This window comes from Gambusia affinis, linkage group LG06 (genome assembly GCF_019740435.1).
Source record: "Gambusia affinis linkage group LG06, SWU_Gaff_1.0, whole genome shotgun sequence".
NCBI classification, from domain to species: domain Eukaryota; kingdom Metazoa; phylum Chordata; class Actinopteri; order Cyprinodontiformes; family Poeciliidae; genus Gambusia; species Gambusia affinis.
In genome coordinates, this window is record NC_057873.1 from 30,633,740 (window position 1) to 30,654,951 (window position 21,212).

General features: G+C 37.1%; 1 protein-coding gene across 1 annotated transcript in view; it reads right to left on the reverse strand.

Moving 5' to 3' along the window:
* LOC122832560 (neprilysin-like) overlaps positions 1 to 21,212 on the reverse strand; it is a 93,800-nt gene that overhangs the window by 22,901 nt on the left and 49,687 nt on the right. The window contains 7 exon segments of the mRNA XM_044119429.1: positions 1,952 to 2,113; positions 3,817 to 3,852; positions 4,567 to 4,736; positions 16,713 to 16,816; positions 17,030 to 17,107; positions 17,190 to 17,288; positions 19,884 to 20,012. Of these exon segments, the coding sequence (XP_043975364.1) occupies positions 1,952 to 2,113; positions 3,817 to 3,852; positions 4,567 to 4,736; positions 16,713 to 16,816; positions 17,030 to 17,107; positions 17,190 to 17,288; positions 19,884 to 20,012 (778 nt within the window).

Sequence of the window (21,212 nt, forward strand, 5' to 3'; positions counted from 1 at the left end):
ACTGCAGGCCAGCCAGGCCTCAGCCCATCTCCCTCTTTTGTGGGGAAGGCTATCCCGAGCTCGCCGAGCAGACCTCCAGCTCACAGCGATTCTCGGCTCGCGGTCTTCTGCCGGGTCCGAGCGCCAAAGAACTTGAACCATTAAATCTTTTTAACTGCCATTTTCTTCTCTGTGCGAGTCTCTCCAGATTGAAATGGAGCCTTGGCAAAAATTCAAACTGGGAGACTCGAAAAGCTTCTCCACATCATCTAATCCCCACGCCCAGCCACAGCCAACCCGGACCGGAGCTCCCGTGCAGCTCCAGCCAATCGTCGTCCAAGGACACCTTTAAAAGTTCAAGCTACCCTAGGGTCTTCCTGCTTGTCACCCGGGCTTCGACCCTCCTCCTCCCCATCTCCACCTTCACCATGAGGGACGTCCTCCAGGATCCCCTGTGCTCTCCCTCTCCAGGATCCGCTCCACCACCAGTTTTGGTCCCGGGGGAAGACTATCCTGAGGTCGCCGAGCAGACCGCCTGCTCACGGCGATCCTCGGCTCATGGTCTTCTGCCGGGTCAGAGCGCCAAAGAACTTGTACCATTAAATCTTTTTAATTGTTATTTTCTTCTCTGTGTGAGTCTCTCCAGATTGAATTAGCTCCAACTGTGTGTGTGTGTGTTATTAACATAGTATGTAATAGAAACCCTCAGAACCTGCTTATGTTCTTTATTAAAAAAAAACATTTCAGTTAAAGGCATCTTGAAGTGGTTACACTTTGGAATTAAGTTAACTTGCCTTGCTGTTTGTGATATTAGTGAATAGACTTCTACTCAACAGCAGTTGAGTAGAAGTCTACTTGAAATAAAGGAAGGAAGGAAACTCGAAATAAATACACAGAAAAACACAGATCAATACAAAGAAAAACCCAAAACCTCACAAGTATGTTTCTTTACAGAATGAATATCCCCCAAACTCTAAAATAGGCCTTTGTTTTTTCTTTTCTTTTACAATCAACTAAAGGACTCAACCTTGAGTCCTCAGGAGATGTTGTTCTGTAACTTTTAATGACTCCAGTGCGTCAAAACACCTCAATTAATTTTGTGATTATTATCAGGAACTTTACAGTGTTGAGGGAAAAAAAAAACAAGAAATTCTCCTGAACACTATGGCCATGCCTGTGTTCAGAGAAACAAGCTGTTAGGTTTAATATCTCTCTTTTTTTAAGGCTATAGTTACACGCATGCTTGTGCACTTTATTTAAAAGCACTTTTTTCATTCAACTTTACTACAGCACGGTAAAAGCAGCACTGTCATAAAGTGCGGTATGTGAGGTGGTGAGGCAGGACGCAGTAGACCCAGAATGAGACGAATGATGGTTGTTTAATCGTGAAAATAAGGCACAAAATATTCCAAAGTTCAAAATGAGCGGAAGACAAAAGGCTCAACACTGGTAGGACAGGTAACAAATGGACAGTGCAGACAGACTGGTTGGACAAATTCGACAAGGACCCGACAGAGACACAGGTGACACTAAATACACAGAAGGTAAGAAGGGAATGAGACACACCTGGGAAACAATCAAGGGAAGGACATAAAAACACAGAGACTCAGAGACACAGGAAACTCGAAATAAATACACAGAAAAACACAGATCAACACAAAGAAAAACCCAAAACAACACAAAGAAAAACCCAAAACCTCACAAGCATGTTTCTTTAGAAACAATCTTTTGTAGTGTCTTTGTGGGAGATATCAATGACTCTGCTGGACAACTGTCAATGAAGGACTCTTCCCCTTGAATGTTTAGGTCACAACATGGAGTGTCACAGAATGTATTACAATTTTGTATCGAAATTTACAGAGAAAAGAAAAATGCTTCAGATATATCTCTGTCAATGAAACTGAATTTCAAATGGATTATTTCATAACTCACACTTGTGAACAAAAATAAAAACCTCTTAAAATACTGTTACCTTTGAGGATGACCTCCAAGTTGGCTTTTAAGATGTTGTGCAAGCCGTATTTAGTGTGGGCCTCTGGGATTATGTTCTTTTTCAGCCATCCTCCACAGGCATATTGATAGAAGTTGTCACAAGGATCCATGGTAGCATCCATTTTCTCAATGAGACGAGATGCTTTAGAAAATTGAGAGGTTTATTGGGAGGGAAAAAAATCTTAAACAAGTATGAAATAGTTTGCAACAGTATGAGCTGGAAGACGTCCTGTCAAATTATGCAGATTAAATTCAATTTAGTTCTGCTAGAAAGACTGTCAGGACTGTAAAACTTAAAAGAGAGAGAACTGGAAGGCAGGGAAATAAATTAGTGAACAACAAAGCAGAAGCAAGACAGAAGAACATAATGCAGATCTAGCTGATGAGAAAGAAGTCTGAGTATTGACAAGAGTGCTCAGGTATGTACCAAGAAGTGTTCCAGACAAAAGGCCTTTCAAAATAAAACAGGAAGTCGCCTCAATTAAGACTCTGATAATCAAAAACTGCAAATGAAAACTCCACACACTAATTAATACTCTGGCATTCTGGGAAATATGTATAATCATCTTACACCAAAGTGTTCAAAGATAAGATTAGCTAAGAACCTGTTGAAGGACAAAGGCTGCAGCTGATTAGCTGAATGCCAGAAAAAGGAAAGCAGCTACAAAGCTCTGTGATTACAGTGATCTAATCCTCCTACAAAGTTAAAAGGCCAAAACGCTCACTTCAGATACAAACACAAAACTTAATTTATTTAAGCCTCACTGGAAAGTGAGGTTAAATTATTTAAGTTGGGAATAAATGCTAAGAATTTATTGAGATTGCTTTGATTATTTCCACTGATTTAATTAAAGAAAGTACACTTATCTCTGAATAATTTGCACTGAATCAAACTACGTTTTAGCAAAGCTGGTTCCAAGGTAAGAGCTCTTTGTTGTAGGCCTTACAATAAAAATGGAAACTAAACTGTTTAAATGTTTAACTGGACAAATTGGGAAATATTCTGTGAAGTGCCAAGTGTTCAGTCAATGTAGATTTAAAACAAAAAAATCAGTCTCGCTGTTTTGATGTTTTTGATCCCTATTAATCACACATTAACCGAAATGAAATAAAAACATTGACTTTTCCATTGTAGGATTTTTAGGATTTATACTTGTCTGTATATTTTTTTAAAGTCTGTCATCTAAAAATGTCCCCCTAACATTGTTTAAATTTAAATGTGGATCTGCATCAACTGCATGAACTAGCAAACAAAATTCATGCTATTCTTGAATTGTTCTCAACAGACACCCAGAATCATTCTGCAGGCCGCAAATTGCCTCCAGGTTGAACTTTGGATACCCCCGTTTTATAACTTCTTGGTTAATCTCCAACTTCTAAGACTTGGAGCTTAGAACCAAAAATTATCACTAAAGAATGTGTTAGATTGCTCTAATATCAATTATAGTCAAGTTTTCCAGTGTTTATCAAGGACACAAAAAATTTTCAACATGACATTTAATAAACCAAAGGTAAATAGTAGAAAAATGTATCTTTTTTTTCCTAAATTTACTCTCATTGTACATTATTTTATTATCTGTGTAGATGTCTGTTTCATTTCCTGTAAGAAGTAAACTCCTTGGTACTACATGTAGAACATGCACAAACCTAGAGCTGATCATATCTGTTTTATTGTGGTTTGACTGAAAGAGAACATGTCTCATTGGAAGAGGCCATTTTCAGTGAGCATGTCTAAAATGCCTCTGCAGCAGCCTCACTTCTCCCATGCCGGCTCCCTCTGGGAAAAGTCAAAGCCTTCAGGATGAAACAATAGAGGAAGAAAACAAACAAACACAAGCTGCTTACCTGACCGTGTGCAGTCAGCTGTGGTGCAGATTTTATCTGCAATAGAATGTAAAACACATTTCCATTATTCAGTGGGTTTTTCAGCACTCAGTGGTGATTATGTCTAAATCAGTTCCTTCTTCTGCATTTATTTTTATTAATTAATTTGTTAATTTGTTGTCAATTGGATGACCTTTCCTGTCAGGATCATCTGCCATCATGACCTGTTGAACTTTGGCAATAACGAATCTATAGATCACCTGCTTGTGATAACTCCAACCCTATTTAACTGCTTATTTTAACGCAGAAGCTTGAAGGAGTGAAAATCTAAAACTTGAACGTTGAACTGAAAGAAAAGGCTTGGGCCTCGCTTCTCAATTTTTCTTAGATCATCATCCTTTTTGGAAAAAACAAAAAACAAAACATTTTCTAGGAAATATGCAGTTCTTAGAATCAAGCCTACATTTAGAAATTTGAGACAGTGTTTTTGAATCATTAAAACCTTTTTAAGGGGATGCTTGAATGCATATTTTTCTTTTTTTTATTCTGTCCCAGAGACTATATTGAAGGACAGTGGATAAGCACACAGAACATATATGAGCAAAGGGTAGCACTTGTGCATGCTCTTAGTGAAACCTAATGAATCTCCTAGACAAATCCTTTCGAATAGATGATTCACTTGTTTTGCTCATACGTTTGAGTTTATTAAAGACAAGAAAAAATTAATAAAACATATGAGTGTCAGTGCTAATCCTTACTTAAAACACTCACCGGACTGGGTGGCAAACAAGATGATGAGGACAACAATGACAATGAAGAACAAAGAGGTGATAGTAATGAGGCCGATTTCCAGAGAGGTCCAACGGGGCTTCTTCGCCAATTTTGGAGTATCGGTCTCTGTCATTCTCAGGTCACCTCTTTCACCGGCTGTAGCATCTGACCTAATGGGGGAATAAACCATTAGTTAATTCATTAACAAAGCTCTTCCTGTTACTCTTACTGAATAAGATCCTGTTTACGCCTGTTTTCTCCAGAACCACCAGCCATCAGTTTCCAAAACTCCAGATCAGCCTACAGACTTCAACAGACGCTCAATAGAAGGGCCTCAATGCCTCCAATAGACACCATGAGAACATAACTAAATGGCGAGGTCACTATCACTGTGGTAGCCCACCACGTCGAGGAGTAGCTGTCATTGCCAACACTTTCACAAATGTTTGCAAAAGCAGTCTGCATGTCTAGATGCTTAATTGTATACACCTGTAGCCATTGAAGTGATTGGAACATCTGATTCTGGTAATTTGGATAGGTGAGAAAATACTTTTGGCAAAGGGATTGTAATTGTTCAATACAACCTATGTTTTTACTTTACACTCTAATAATTCATTGGCACATTTTACCTTGTCATTATATATATGCCTTGTTGTTGTTCTTTAATTTCCAAATATATTAGTGTTTGTGAGACAATATGTAAATGACAAGCATTAACTTAAAATAGTTGCAGAACAGCGCTTTATGAAATTTGTTTAATTTACTTTTATGGCACATATGTCAAATTGAATATGGCGGACGCCGTGGCGTATCACAGCAACCGGCTGACTAGCTCAATGATTCGTCTGTGTATTCATATCTACGATGCAACCTATTACAGAACAATTCCTTAAATACAGAGACAAATAAAATTCGGATTAATATTAGTATAAATTAAATATATATAAATATTAATCCCCTTTGTCAAAAATACTTTAAACTGAACAATGCACGACATCTAGAATCAATCTCAAGCTAACGTATTGAGTCGTTAGCCTTAAGCTGTGAATACGACTACCGCAAAATAATTTTCAAATAGCAAAAACAGACATTTCAAGACATCAGCAGCCAGGCAACGTTGCATGCGAAAACATGTAATTTCCTTACAGACTATTATTCATAGTAACCGAAACTAAAAATCTTGCCGTGTGAATTAAGTGTTTGCTAAAAGTATTTTCAACAGTATTTAAAGGACATTGTAAAATATTTACAACGATTGTTGAATAAATAAGAGAAAGGTGGCAGGGAAATATTGCTATGAGTAGATTAAAATGTAGAATTTATTTGGGCTGTAAAGCAAAACAAACAAAAGAAGATAAACGTGAAAAACTTACAGATTAAGTTCAGTTCAACGGAGCCCGCTACTATGGCGACGGAGCTGAAACCTGTCATGCTTTTTGTGACGCTCTTTAACGTGAACTTAGTTATCAAAGATATATGGCTGGATGTGACGTGCGATTAGGGGAGGCCATCATGGAAAAATAATATATAATGATAAAATAATTTAAATTGTTATTTTCACCCTGTGGTTTGCACTATAAAAATTACATATTTTTCATTTTTCTTAACCAATTCGGATTTTTTTTTCTTCAAACTCGCTGAATTTTCTTAATTTACCATTCAAATGCTCGTAAACGCAGCTGGTTGCCACTGGATGAGAGCATGCTCCTCCTGTCGGTACGTCGCCAATAAAACGGCTAAAAAAACATTTAATATATGAACTGATTTTCCATAATTTAGCTTATGTATATAATGTAAAGTTTTTCGTATCACCAACTGTGTTTCGTGTGCTGAGTAGCGATCATAAACGGCAGAGAACAGATTCGAGGCGAGGCAGGCAGTTTTCTTGCCTCATGGCAGGGGGCGCTCATGATCCCCGACAATGTGACCCCACAACTGCAGAGAAAGAGACAGTAACAGCGAGCTAGCAATGGAGCTAGCCATACAGCAGAGTCAAGTGCAGCGATATATTTATAGTTTTCTCCTCTTACCACAGCAATCGCTTATTAATAACCACAGAATAAACATTAAGCCTAAAACCATACTACTGCAACAGACTGAATGTTCGGCTTTCTGCATGGAAAATATTTGAGTGTTTAGTTTTTTGTTGTTGTCAGTTGCTATGGTAACGAGTCTGCTAGTAGCTGCGCTGATGCCGAAAGTGAGAAAGAAGTGGTTTTAAGTTGTACTTTAACGGTTTTTCCTTTGCTATGGATCACAGCACGAAATTAATTATGTCTACATGTCCAAGTTTGACTGAGTAAACGGAATTATTCTACCGCGGCATAACGGCTATACTTGACATGCTAAATAATAGTCTTTTTGCCCTCCAGCGTTGTTCGCATGCGCAAAATTTCCTTATGTAAACGAGAACATGCAGGGGGTCTATATTTGTACATATGATCATGATTAAGTCAGTGCCTCACCAGTTATAAACCTCACCGCACGTCACACACACAAATATATATATATAGATAGAGGCGCTGTAGAGTATATACCACTATATATACGGAATATATAGTTGGTTTCATTATATCTCATAGATTTCCAACAGATATTTGGTTAGTGCAGTTCACATGTGGTAGCTAAATATCTTCTTGTATTTATGAGGCCTAATATTAGTTTTCTTTAAATGTGGATTACTGTCCAGAAAAAACTTACTACTTACTACTTTACCCAATATGTCACTTCACTTTGAAATTTAGACAGTGACAAGGGACTTGGACTTGCACTTCTGTCAACTGATCAAAATAAAAATTTAAACACAATTTGTAAGAGCCATATGATTGAAATTAGCAATTACTGATGTGGCAGAAGCACACGGTTTGACATTTGGGTGGTGGGTGTGTCAAGGTGGGCGTGACTGTCACTAAGGTATGAATGGGAGCCAAACTGGCGCGCTGGTTTAGTATGTATGAGGAAGCGGGTGCGTAGGTGGTGGTCGTAATTTCTGTTGACTGTGCTATAATGTCGCTTATTGTTGGCGCCATTGTTTGGTTTAGCCTGGTCAGTCATGTGTCAGTACTTGTAAAGTCTAAGCATAGCTGTCAAAGTGGAATAAATTAATGATTGCAACCACCTGAAGCGACCTGGAGTGTATTGAAGCACGCGTCGGACACTTTAAAATCACCACGTTAACCCAGTGCGGCCCTCTACAACACCATTAGTTTGCCGCACAATTACAATTGTTAAGCAGTGAGCCATGTAATATTTAATTTGATGTTTTTCTCTCTTACCGGACCCAGGAGATGTTTTGAGACCATCCTATGAGCCTTTCAGTCCTTTTTATTAATTAAAAGGAATTTTTTTGTTTGAATACGTTTAGATAGGACTTCTAATTTATGAAACACCTTAGACTCACTTTGTTAGGTCTTTTGGGAACTGATTTAGAAAAACAAACGGTACATGCGCCTTGGGCATGGTTGTGACTTGCATGCACTTTCCAATAACAAGCCTACAAACCCTCTGTAGAATTCACGGTTCCATCCCAACAACATAATCTTCTTATAGTTTGACTTGGAAACTTTCCTTCAGAGTGGTTGCATCATAGTTTAATAATAACTATAGAGACACTTTGTACACATCTGTCTTTCACTACAAAGTTGCTTTGTGATCTTGGTCAACTTGCAAAAGTTACATAAGTTTAATACATTTCTGAAACATAACTTGCCTATAGCTACCAACTATCAAGTGTACCAAGTCCACAACAAGAAATATGTGAAACCTAAGCTTTTAACATACAGTTGAAAACAAGTTTGCATATGCCAAATAAAAAGAAGCATACATTTTATATCTGTTATTACAGAGATAAATTATGAACATTTGGAAGGCAATCTCTTGATTTATTTGTTTAAAACAAGCTTTCTGGTTCACTCTTTGGATCGTGATATTCCTCATTTGCTTTGTGTTTGACACCACCCTCTAATTGGTACTAAAAATGCCCCTGCCAGTGCACAAACCAATATCAGCAAACAAAAAGTAAATAAATAAATAAATTTGGACTTCACACACATGTTCATAGAGACACCAAGAACAATGGCCCCCAAAATGAGCAAACTCTGGTTCGGCATTTTTAGGTTTCTTACTGCTACACACCAGACTAAAATAAATGGATTAACAGGCTTCAAATTGTTTGTATCCAGTCCATGAAAAGAAATTTCTACAAGCAAACCACACTGCAGTTACAGAAATGATTGAAAAGGTATAGTGGCCTCCTCAATGCTTCAATAACTGGGTGCTATTGGACAGCCAGATGAGACATCTTTATTAGTTGAGTTTGAAAATCTGAAAACAAATTTTAAACTACATCTATATGAAGTGTCCAGCTTTAAATACCTTCTTCACCTTACAATAATTAATATACCTTACACTTTGTTTTACTTTGATAGACTTATCCTGGAAGAGAAATACCATTACATTTTGATATCATAAGGTCTTAGTTACTGAACAACCATGTTTTTTAACGGTAGAGGAAAACTGTGGTTAATTGCATTGATGCAGTATAAAAGCAGTGTTCATCCAACTACCTGTGCTGCTCATAGAAATGTTGAACGAAACTCTAAGTATAGGATATGTTTGACTGTATGAGCCTTTATCCAATCCTGTAGAATGTGGAGATTGGCTCAGCAATTGTTTATAATGTCTATGAATACACCAGTAAAAGATTTCACAGAATTCACAAGACAAAAAACAAAAAAAAAAAAAAAACAATAGGTACAATTGTTATTTTGATAAAGTACTGTAATAATACTTGATAAATTATCATAAAGTACTGAAAACAAATAAATTCCCACATCCCAGAACAGGCCGATATGGATTTAGAGATTGAGTTGAAAGACGCACTGTTGCAAACCGCCCTATGTTTGATAACAATGAAACAGAAATATGTCATATACAATGCTGCCACCTCCTGAACGTATTGTGCTGTTGCTGGAAACTGTATACAATTCAACTGAAAAAGTAAGGCAGAAAGGCTGCACAGTGGCGCAGTTGGTAGAGCTGTTGCCTTGCAGCAAGAAGGTCCTGGGTTTGATTCCCGTTCCGGGGTCTTTCTGAGTTTGCATGTTCTCCCTGTGCATGGTGGGTTCTCTCCGGGTTCTCCGGCTTCTTCCTCCCACAGTCCAAAAACATGACTGTCAGGTTAATTGGTCTCTCTAAATTCTCCCTAGGTGTGAGTGTGTGTGTGAATGGTTGTGTGTCCTGTATGTCTCTGTGTTGCCCTGCGACAGACTGGCGACCTGTCCAGGGTGAACCCGGCCTCTCACCCGGAACATAGTTGGATATAGGCACCAGCAACCCTCCCGACCCCATTAGGGAGAAGGGTGAACAGAAAATGGATGGATGGATGGAAGTAAGGCAGAAAGATAAACACAATAAAAAAAGCATGTGCCATCTCCTAAAAAAAGTTATGTGGTTTAACAGAGCATAAGAATCTAAATATATTTATTTATCGGTTGATAATCCGTGAATTTAAATTTAAGAAATTGATGAAATAGTTCAAAATAGAAGGTTTTCCCTGTGTACCTTGGCCAAGGACACGTCGACATGTAGCAGGAGGAAACTAGAATCAAACCTGCAACTTCCCAATCACAAGACTGCAATGGTGAACCATTGTGCAAACATAAAACTCCAGATTTTATGCTGTTGTGTTGAAAGAGTACTACATTCAAATCAGGTGAACATAGATCTAACAAAGGTTAACTATTCTGTTAGAGAACACAAGAACCTGGTCAGCAGGCATCAACATATGGTGTATTACACAATTCTGACTGTGTGATAATTTACTTAAACGGTCCATGATGGGAAAACTGGAAAGAAACTCTGCAGACAAGACAGAGGCTGAAAACAGCCGAGGTTTATGAGAGTTCCTGCTGAGTCCCACATACAATACAGTGGTTCGGCCCTGTTGCATGTATGTGAGTGGGTAGGCGCCGAATTAATGCGTGAGTGGGTTGAGCACATTTTTCTGCCCGCCACTCTACTGCCTACTACTTGTAAAGCATTTTGACTGAAACTTGCATATTCACCCATAAACAAACACTGCCAGGCTCAAAGGATAAGCAAATGTGAAAGCAAAAAACAGAATAAAACTGTAAAAAAGACCCAAAAAACAGAAGGAGTGATTGTATCCAGTGAGCAGGAGGGTTGATTTATTGAACAACAGTGTTACAGTTTGAGAGACAAACGTTAACAGCAGACAACCAATGAGGATTATTTCTTTTGGGACAATAATCCATCTTGGATGAAGTGCATGTTGCACTGCCTGTTCACCAACCATGGTCCATCCAGTAAAGAACAAAGGGAAGCTTCTATATCCCTGTAATCCTCCATGAGAGCTCCAGCAGTTAGAGGGAAGAGGTATGTTTGTCGTGTTTGGTGACCTAAAGATGGTCTTTAGGTCACCAAACACGACAAACATTGTCAGAGACCATATTGCTGCTTTTGTTGCACTTGAATGCTTTGGCAAACTCTGGCAAATTCTGAAGAGAGCCAAGTACTCTAGAGTATACAAAGGAGACTGGTGTTAGCAGGTGAACTTTGTGTGTCAGAGGGTGCCTGCTTTTTAAATTGTATTTTTAAGTCATGAAATGCTGACTTCTGCATTTCGTGTTATTACCTGAACATCCCTGGACTGTGTATATCCATTTTAACAGAATTAACAGCTTGCTGAGGTCGATATGATCCACACCAAATCTTAAAGAGATATACAGGATGTAATGTATCAGACAAGAAGAGCTTCATGAATTCAATTACAGATGTGTCAGGTATCCCACTGTATTTCTGCCACCCCACCCCATAAGCATATTCATTTTTGCAAAAGATAAATAGAACTCCTTACATTTTCATTAACTGGAGTGTCATATTGTGTTTTTTTATATTATTTGAGTTATCAAGAACTAAGCTTTGGAAATTAGCTCACTTACCATGATTTCTACTGTATAATGACATAAGGACCATGAAAAATGTTCTTCATAATAGATACTGCAGTTTTAAATAGGTGGGTAGCAACTTCACAACATTGAGATTCTACTGTTTGTCTTTCATGAATGACATTTTTCTCAAGACAAAAAAATAGGAACAGTTAATGACTAAACTTAAAAGGTCTGACTTTTACTAAAGTGGTCAGTGTCATCATGCACCTGCTATTAAATTGCAATTTAAGGCAAATTGTTTTACAAATTAAAGCAGGTCATAATTGAGTTACAGTAAAGAGTTATCAAGTAACTATTGAGGTAGGCAGATTGAATTGTGTCAGAAATATTGAGTAAGAATATTTAATTCTGAACTTTATTAAGCATTTATCAATATTAAAGATTTACTTTTAGTTCGACTGATTACCTGTGCAAAGTTAAGAAAGAAGAGCTGATCATGTGAAAGGTCAATCCCAGGCAGTGGGGACTCCTCTCCATTCCTCTTCACAAATTTCTTGTATGCCTATAATAAAATACAAAATTGTATAAATTTAACACACAGTTAATAAATGTTTGATTTACAAATTTTTCAGTAATGCACTACATATATTTCTCATTTATGTTTGCTACCACAGCTTCTACGTGACAAAGTAAAGATTTGCTATGGCAATACACATCTTGCCACTTCAAAAAGGTCCATGTTTAGATTAGACTGAAAGCAAAAATCAAAGATTTGATTTTTTCCCAGAAAAAAAAAGTTTGAATACATGTGAGCCACACCACCAAAAATAGAAAGCAGAAAGAAATAATCACTGAAGATCTCAAAGCAAAAAGGAGTATATATAAATATAAACACTGATCAAAAGAAAACATTTCTATCACTTTCCATTATTCTCAAGGTCATTAGTTCAAATTTTCATTTATTTTTTAATAAATTTATTTTTATTTTTTATTAATTTCTAGTGTTTAAACCAGTTTGATTTTTTTTCCGCTTGCAGCCTTGCCCTTTCCAAACCCTTATCAGAGTAAAATATTTACTATTAATAACTGTTAAGTAATTACTGACTAATCAATTATGCAGTGGATAAACTCTTAAGTCATTTAAACAGTAACAAGATAAATATGGATTATGCTCTAAAGATTTCTATAAGTACTTACAATTAAGAGATTACCTTTTATCACAGAAAGAATGGCCCACTTTGAAACAAAATGCGTTACATGTAGAAAAGTTTATGATAAAATGTATAGAGGATAATAATAAGAGGACAATTACATCTAATAAACATTTACAGATTTTTTTTTCTGACAATTTCATAGATATAAAGCAAAAGTGGGAACTATATATAATATTTGTGAAAAAAGTTTTAAGATCACCCATAGTCCAAGTTGGAAGGAATTTGACTGGAAATTAATAAGATTCTTCAAAACACCTTTCAGTATTTCAAAATATAACAGAAATGCTACAAATCTGTGCTGGAGGAATTGTAATCAGATTGGAGATACGTGCACCTCCCTTTTATGTGAGCTCCTGAGGACATTTCTAAGAAATGTCAATTGCTGAAATGGATTTAAATGTTTGCTGAGCCCCTTTTCTCCTCTCTTTTCTGTTTTACTTTGTAAGTGTATGTATAAATATATATATGCATATATGTTGGAGTCATAATATTCTTAAATAAAGAATGTTAAAAAATAATTACCGACTGTTCCCTAATAGACAATGTTGTCATTGCAACAAGGTTGTGTCTATAATTGGTGCACTAATGAACAGAAGGAAAAGTGAATTTTTTATAATGTGCCAGATCAGTCACTGGTCAGAACTGATCAAGCAGAAAATTATAAAGCAATCACACCTTCATACAACCTAACAAACATGTCAACATCCTGACAAACAGACTTCAACATTTTTTTCAAGTCGTATGAAGCAGGTCACATATTTGAACAAAAACATATTTTTTACAGCATCTCTTAAGTTCTTCACCTGGTATGCCTGTCGGATCCCTCCATTGTCAGCTATGTTTTCCTCGAGGGTCTTGTTGCCATTCAACTAAGAAAAAATAGGTGCAGAGTGCAAAAAGTGATTAAGAAACCTGAATATTTTCCCTCCATATTTTCAGTAAATTGCAGATTTCATTTTCTGGGTTATAGGAACAAATTACCCAGGGAATAAAAGAAGCATTTTTGAAAGCAGCAGAACAGAGGAAGAAGGATAAAAGAAGAAGTACTCATAAGCAGAGAGAAGATGAAGCTGCAACACAGGAAGAAAGATTGAAAAATGACAGATGGATAAGGTGGCAAAGACAACAGAAATTCTGGTAACATCAATGAAAGTGAAGTTAATGGAATTTTTCATGTAATGTTCCAAAAAAAGTAGGAAAAAAACCCCCAAGTGACTGTGTAAACATACACGTAGACCATTAGCCAGGTCCCAGGAAAAGCTGCTGTACTGATTAGCGATGCACCTTGAGAGTTCCAGAAATTTTCTAGTAGATTCAGGAGTCCACCAGGCCTTCAGATTGCCGTCCTTGTCGAAGTGGCGACCTAGAGACATAGGGATGGGAATATTAACATTTATTTATACTGCAAAAATAATTAAATAATGAAAACTACAAGTATGACCCCATTTGCAAATGTTAATATATAGATACAATACCCTGTCAAATTTTGTATCAATTTGAGAGGCTATTTTGTCTAACATCTACTTTTAAAAAATCTGTTGCCTAAATAAGATTATTTTCAATCTTTTCCCCCCCACATTGTTCTTCTTGTAATAAAGTGAAACATATAGCTGTCAGGAAGCATGGAGCAGTGGCGGCTCCAGAAATGTATTTCTGCTGGTGCTAAGGGGAGTTAAGCATTTTACTGAGGATGCTAAGAGAGATCTTTTTTTCCCTATAGTTATCAACACACACACATTACTATTGTTATTTTAATCAGACTGATTTGCTTTTATTTGACACTTAGAAGTCAGAACGAAGCCTTGAACCATTAGCCAGATGACTTCCAGATAATATTACATTGTTTAGGTTAAAACAGCATTTATGACAAAGTGGATACCCCAGTATTGACCATTTGCAACTACGACACTTAATCATTCGAAGCACCACGATGTAGATCAGAAGTGAGAATCAGGAGTATTGAACTGAGTGACTAAAGTTGTTTTTCCAAGTTACTTTTGTCAGTGTTTTTATGGTTTCCAGTTGCTGGAATCAAGCTAATTTGTCTGTGAACGTAACACACCTGGTTGGGGCTCATAGACGGCGGTATTTACAGAAGCCTGAAACAGCTGGCTTAGAAACCGACCCATACCTCCTCCCTCCTGATGTGTTGATGAAATTACCGACTTTGTCTGAATTCACGCCACATGATTTATGTCACTATGTCATAAACACCGTTTCCCCTTAAACCGAAGAGTTCTTAAAAACATATAGAACACTAGAGGCCTATCATTTTTTTCCATACATTCTAGACTACATGACGGCGTGACACTGTTTCCATGGTTACTGATGATTAGACACCATCTTCTCCATATCTTTCTAATCTTACTTACTTATAAAGTATATGAACATTAATCCTCTTACCTTGTATAAAGTGTTCGCTGTAAATCCGTGGTTACACCAACACCTGCCAGTCTTTATGATTGACTGCTGCTATCCATCGCCGCATCTTTCCTCATTAAAATAAAATGACAAGCTTGATTTTGACCCTTGTCTATTTGTGCAGCCGACCGCGCAGGACCTTGTGACCATTTTACTGTGAAATCAACTAAATAAAAGCGATATTAGGCTACCATATGTACGCATTTTGACAGGCTTTATATAGGAGAGCATAGATTTGGACATCCATCGTGGTGAAGACAGTGACATCAGGAGCAAACGGTCATACTTTTTTTTTTTTTTAAATAACTTGTGTTTATTAATTTGCCTAATTAACCGCTACAGGGCTTCATTTGACTTCTTATGACTTAAAAGTGATTGTTAGATATTAAAATTTGTTATGTGTAAATAAGAATGCAGATGACATACCTCAAGTGGAAAAGAATTTAAATTACAGTACAATTAGAAGTACAACATCTTGAGGCCAGAGGCATAATAAAGTGAAACAAAGCTCCTCTCTAAAGTGGTACCAGTTACAGGGGGAAATCCATCTGTTCACAGACTAATGTAATCCAGAAAAACCGCAAGGAAGAACAATGAAGTAGAAAAATTCTACCTTTGCTATCAAAGCCATGTGTAATCTCATGACCGATTACCATCCCGATTCCACCGTAGTTGAGAGATTTAGGCTGGCCTTTGTTAAAGAAAGGGGGTTGAAGGATACCAGCAGGAAACACTACAGACAGAGAAAGCATTTTTAGATTTCAAAGTAGCTTAGGCTTTATGTTTATGGCTGAACATAATTTCCAGTGCTTATTTGGTACCTATTTCATTTAAGTTGGCTGAGTAGAAGGCGTTGATAACAGCAGCTCCAAATAACCACCTTGAATAAATAAATAAATAAATAATAAAATGAGAGGAATGTTATTAAATGATCACACTGTGAAAGAACATTGGGGCAAAGTAAGAAGCCTACTTGAATAAAAATGTGGAAGATTAACATACAGCTTTTAAAACCCAAGGTCATTGTATGACTATCTGCTGTTAAAGCTGAACTCTAAATGCATGTGGGAGTTTGTGTGGTATGAAGTGAACACACTGCACAAAGAATAAATGACATAAACACTGTAGTAGTTCACTCTGCTAGGACCATAAATAAAACAGGTGATTTAACCCTCCTGTTATGTTGCAGGTAAATTGACCCATTTTAAAGTTTAAAAAGTTTTTTTGAATAGTTGGAAGAATTGTTTTTGCATGAAACTTTTTCTATTTGTCTTCATAGGTGCAAATGAGTAAGTTGTTGTCATTGATCCTTAATTTCTGAGAAATAAAAAAACATCATTGTACAAATATTGATTGAAATGGTTAATATTGAAGTTAATAATCAGATACAAAAATGTTTTGGAGGAATTTTTTGGTTTTTGAGGCTATTTCATGACTAAACACTGCCCGCCTAAAATTCACCCACGAACATTATTGCTGTACCCTAGAAACAAATATAACAGGTGATTTAAATACCAAACAATGCACTTTTCATTTACAACACATCTGGAGTAAAGCTGGTAAATCCACCGCCCTCACAAAAAAAAAGTAAAATCTTTACTCATCCTTGTTGACTTTTTTTCGCAATTTCTGCAGGCGTTTCTTCTGCACATACTCCAGGTTCTGCAGGATGTTTTTAAAGTACTCCTCTGCACTGTAGCTCAGCTAAAAGCAACACAGCCAGAGAAAAATCAGGAGGATAAGAAGTGATGAAAGCTGTAAACACTTGGTCATGTATTCACGAGGGAAACTCATTTCAGTCAAAACTTCACAGGGATGTTATAGGAAGGATAAGAAATGCCACTTTCATAAAGTATTTTCTGTTACAAAGAACTTAGTGAAATATCAATAACAGTGTTGTTTTTCACAAATACTCACATCTTTGTACTCATCGTTTAGATATTCGTCATTCATGATGTCTTCAGAATAACCAATGCGTTCACGGATAGCTTGAGCCTGGCAAAAAATAAAAAATAAAAAATGGAAAATGAGAATAAATCTAGAATAGAATATTTATTCTTGCAACTGAAGTTCACACCTTCTCTTCTGCTGCTTTTTTGGTCTCTTCATCCATCCAGGAGAGGTTATCAAGGTTACTAATGAAAACTTCCCGAATATCTTTAATCATCTCCTCCATCTAATCTCCCAACACACCAAAGAGAGAGAAAATGTCATAAGATCCCAATGACGGAACAGGAAAATGCATTATGAAAAGGATCTCTGTTCTGATGTTTCTGTTGTTGTTGTTCATCAACTCTAATTGGATCAGAAATAAGACAAATATAACTTCTGTCAAACTGTTAAAAACATTTCCTAAAATTATTAGGCTTTACATATCAGAACAATTCAGACTTGCATATTAGTCTGTTCATAATGACAACTGCATTGACATGATCGTTGTAAAAATAATATATTCTGAAAATTTTAATATTTCCATCAGGATTTTTCTTGGAGCACTTGATCATACACTTGCCTAAAAGAAATAAAAATATGCTTGACTTAAAGTACTTCCATGGTCAATGTTGAACTGTTAGTTTTCCAAAACCAGGAAATAATCTGCGGTTTCCCTTAGTGTTCAATGATATAAGAATGACTGGATGCAAACTTCTGAATTTAAAGAAAACTATATAAAAAGACACCTCTACATTTTCTGTGATTAAATATAAATAATTTTGTTTTATTCGAACTGACCTAAAAAAATAGATATTTGGTCTAGTTTAACTTCAAACAGTAAGGAAAAAATGTGCCTTTTCTTCTCCTTCCTGATATAACAGCAAAAGATACTAAAATCTCTGATCTTGCAACCAAGAGAATAAAAAAGAACTTTATAAAATCATGAAATTGTTTATTGATACTATTGTCATTACACCCCATTTCAAACCTGCATAGTGTCGTTGAACATCTACAACAGATTTTATTTTCTTGAGGCTTTTTTTAATGACAACCCCAAGAGTTTCCACATTTTTAAATGCATTGTTACACACAAACAATTAAATGAACTGAGACCTACTCTGAGACCACAGTAAGAGAAAACCCAAAACCCCTTGTCTCGTCACATTAGTGGACCCCTTGCTTACTCATTGAACAACCCTTTTAAAACGTTGTGGTTTGCCACAAACTGGCAGAGACCACACAGAGATTTTTCCGAAAAGCCTTTAGGGGAGATTGTTGTGTGTGGATGCAGGCAGTTGGTACATAAACCATCACTGATTTTTTCTCAGTTTAACGCTTCCACTTAGGTGTATTTATATCAGATATACATGCGAGTAGCTGAAACTAGAGCTAAACAAGAAACATGCTGCTTATAGTGTTTCATTTATTAATTAATGTTATAGTACACTGAATGTCTCTTGACCGCTGATAAGTGAAATATCCTCCTGGAAATAATTTCTTCCAATAATAATATATTCATCTAAATGAAAAAGATTAATGTCTTTAATCTCAGAATTCAGATTTTTTTTCTCAATTCTGACTTTTAAGCAGATGGGCAGCTCAGAGGAAACCGTCTCAATCACCAAGATGCAAATTGTGGAGGAGAAAAACAAACTTTCTGGAGGAACATGTTGGAATTAAGCCATTTTTATTTTGGCTGAGGAATCTCCAAAGACAGCCTTTCATTAATAGAAGAGCAAAAGGATTTCCTGGTGCCCATCTGCTTTAAAGATTTTTTTGAGAAAAAAAAAGTCAAAATTTTGAGATTAACATTAGAGGAGGCCCAAATCCTCTTCTGTACAGATACTCTATTTAAATGAAAAGATTTAAAACAGGGTTGGATAAAGAATCAAGTTCATTATGGTTGCTTATTAACATAACAGCACTCCCTGCTGAGAGACTGTGTCATGAAGTATACATGTTTGTACTAAAATATGTGTCGGCTGTTGGTCAACTCACACTTTATGCTGGGTCATGTACTTGAGGAATGGGGGAAGCAGATACGTTGCTGGATGTTCAGAGCAGCCACGTGTCACTTCTCACTTAACCAAATACACACACGTTTGCGTGGCTATCTTTGTGGGGACGCTCTTAGACTTCCATTCATTTCTATAGCCTAAACCTTGCCCTAACCTTAACCATTACATGGCTAACACTAACCAAAACTCAATTCACACCTTAGTCATAAATCTAAGCCCTGACCCAAAATTTGCGGTTACCCTTGTGGGGACCGAAGGCTGGTCCCCACAAGGAGCAGTGGGTCCCCACAACGTCGTATGCATGAAGAAAATGGTCCCAGAAGGTAACACAAACAAACGCATGCATACACACACACACACGCCCACACACACGCAGCAGGGAAATGGGATCTGTCTGAGTAGGTAAACATCTTTATGGAAGTTGAGATGCTTAAGAGTTACGATGGTGTCACTTGTACATGAAACAGTATAGCGGTAAAGCCTGTGTGTGCACAGACACAGAGGCACACAGTTGAGATTTGCAGCGTAGGTGGTGTGAGCATGAGAACAAGAACAGCTCATTCAGCTGCTTCCAGTGGATGCAAGCAATATAACACTGAGGCACAGACACGAGACAGGTGACAAAATCACAGATGTCTCTTAAACTGTCTCTTTCTGTATATGAATACATAAAAACACTCACTATTTTTATGTCATAAGTTCAGACTGATGACATAATGTGAAAGAAAGCTTTCACGTCGAAGCTTTCTTTCAATGTGAAAGAAAGCCGTTCAATAAAGCTTTTTTAATCTGATAATCAGCCCAATTCAGCCTCTACTTACCAGCTCTTTGCTGTTGTCAGAGAAAGCCTCCTGCACATAGAGCCGTCCCACAGCTTTGTCCAGGTAGCTATTGACATACAGTGCACACCGTCGCCACAAGGCATCCTCTGCTGTTTTACCGGTCAGGACCTATTGCGAAAGTGATGAGACAAATTTGTGAATGAAGGAGAAACTTCATTCAGGGCAATAATTTATTCATGTTCAAATAAAACCGATTTCCCCCATTCCTCAACCGAGCGAAAGAAAAAGGTTGGGTTATGAAAGAATGTTTACAAGAATCTATTAAAAAAACAAATAAAGTACAGCATCGCCTAAACATTTGAATTTCCTTGAACTATCAAGAGAGTTCAAGGGAAATTGCAATACAAAAACAGCACAAAAAAAAGTAATGCAAAATTATCCTGTAGCATGCAACCAAACTCAGAGTCCTGCTGATGATCTGATTGGTTGATTTACTTGCATTTAAGGAATACACATAAAAATTGCAGAGAATGTGGGCATGATAGACTGGAATCCAAACCACTGTAGCACTGGTGTTATGTTTAGAGTCATTGTCTCGCTGGGAAAATAAATTTCCTCCCTAAACTGATTATATCTAGCCTCCCTGCCGCTGTTCAGTCATCTCAACAGAGCTCAAAGCCAATAGCCTCTCAACAGATTCTCGCACTTGAACATTTTGCTTCTTTGACTAATACAATGCCTGGCCAAAGGTCTGGACTCTGTGGTGGCCAATCCATGTGTAAAAATGATATCTCATGCTTTTGAATCACTCTTTCACAATTCGAGTCTCACGAATCTTGGCATTGTCATCCTGGAATATGCTCTTGCCAACAGGGAAGACGAAATCCATTGATGGAATAACTTGGTCATTCAGTATATTCAGAATTGTCAGATTACATCATTCTTTCAACCTTAACGTTGCTGAACCTAGACCTGACCTGACAGTGCAATGATCTGGGGCAACTACCCCAGATCATAGCACTGGCCTATAGGCTTATACAGTAAGCACCAGGCATGATGGATAATAACTTCACTTGCCTCTCTTCTTGCCCTGAAGCGGCCATCACTCTGGAAGATGGTAAATCTTAACTCATCAAACCACATGATCTTTTTCCGTTGCTCCAGGGTCCAATCCTTATGCTCCCTAGCAAATTGAAGCTTTTGTTTCCCAGTTAACCTCAGTGATTAGTTGCTTTCTAAACGCTATGCAGCTGCTCATTCACAATCCTTTGAGTTCCCTTTTCATTGTGTGTGTGGAAAGGCTCTTACTTTCAGTATTAAACATAGCCCACTGTTGTTTTTCTTCTATTTGATTTCATCAAACGTTTA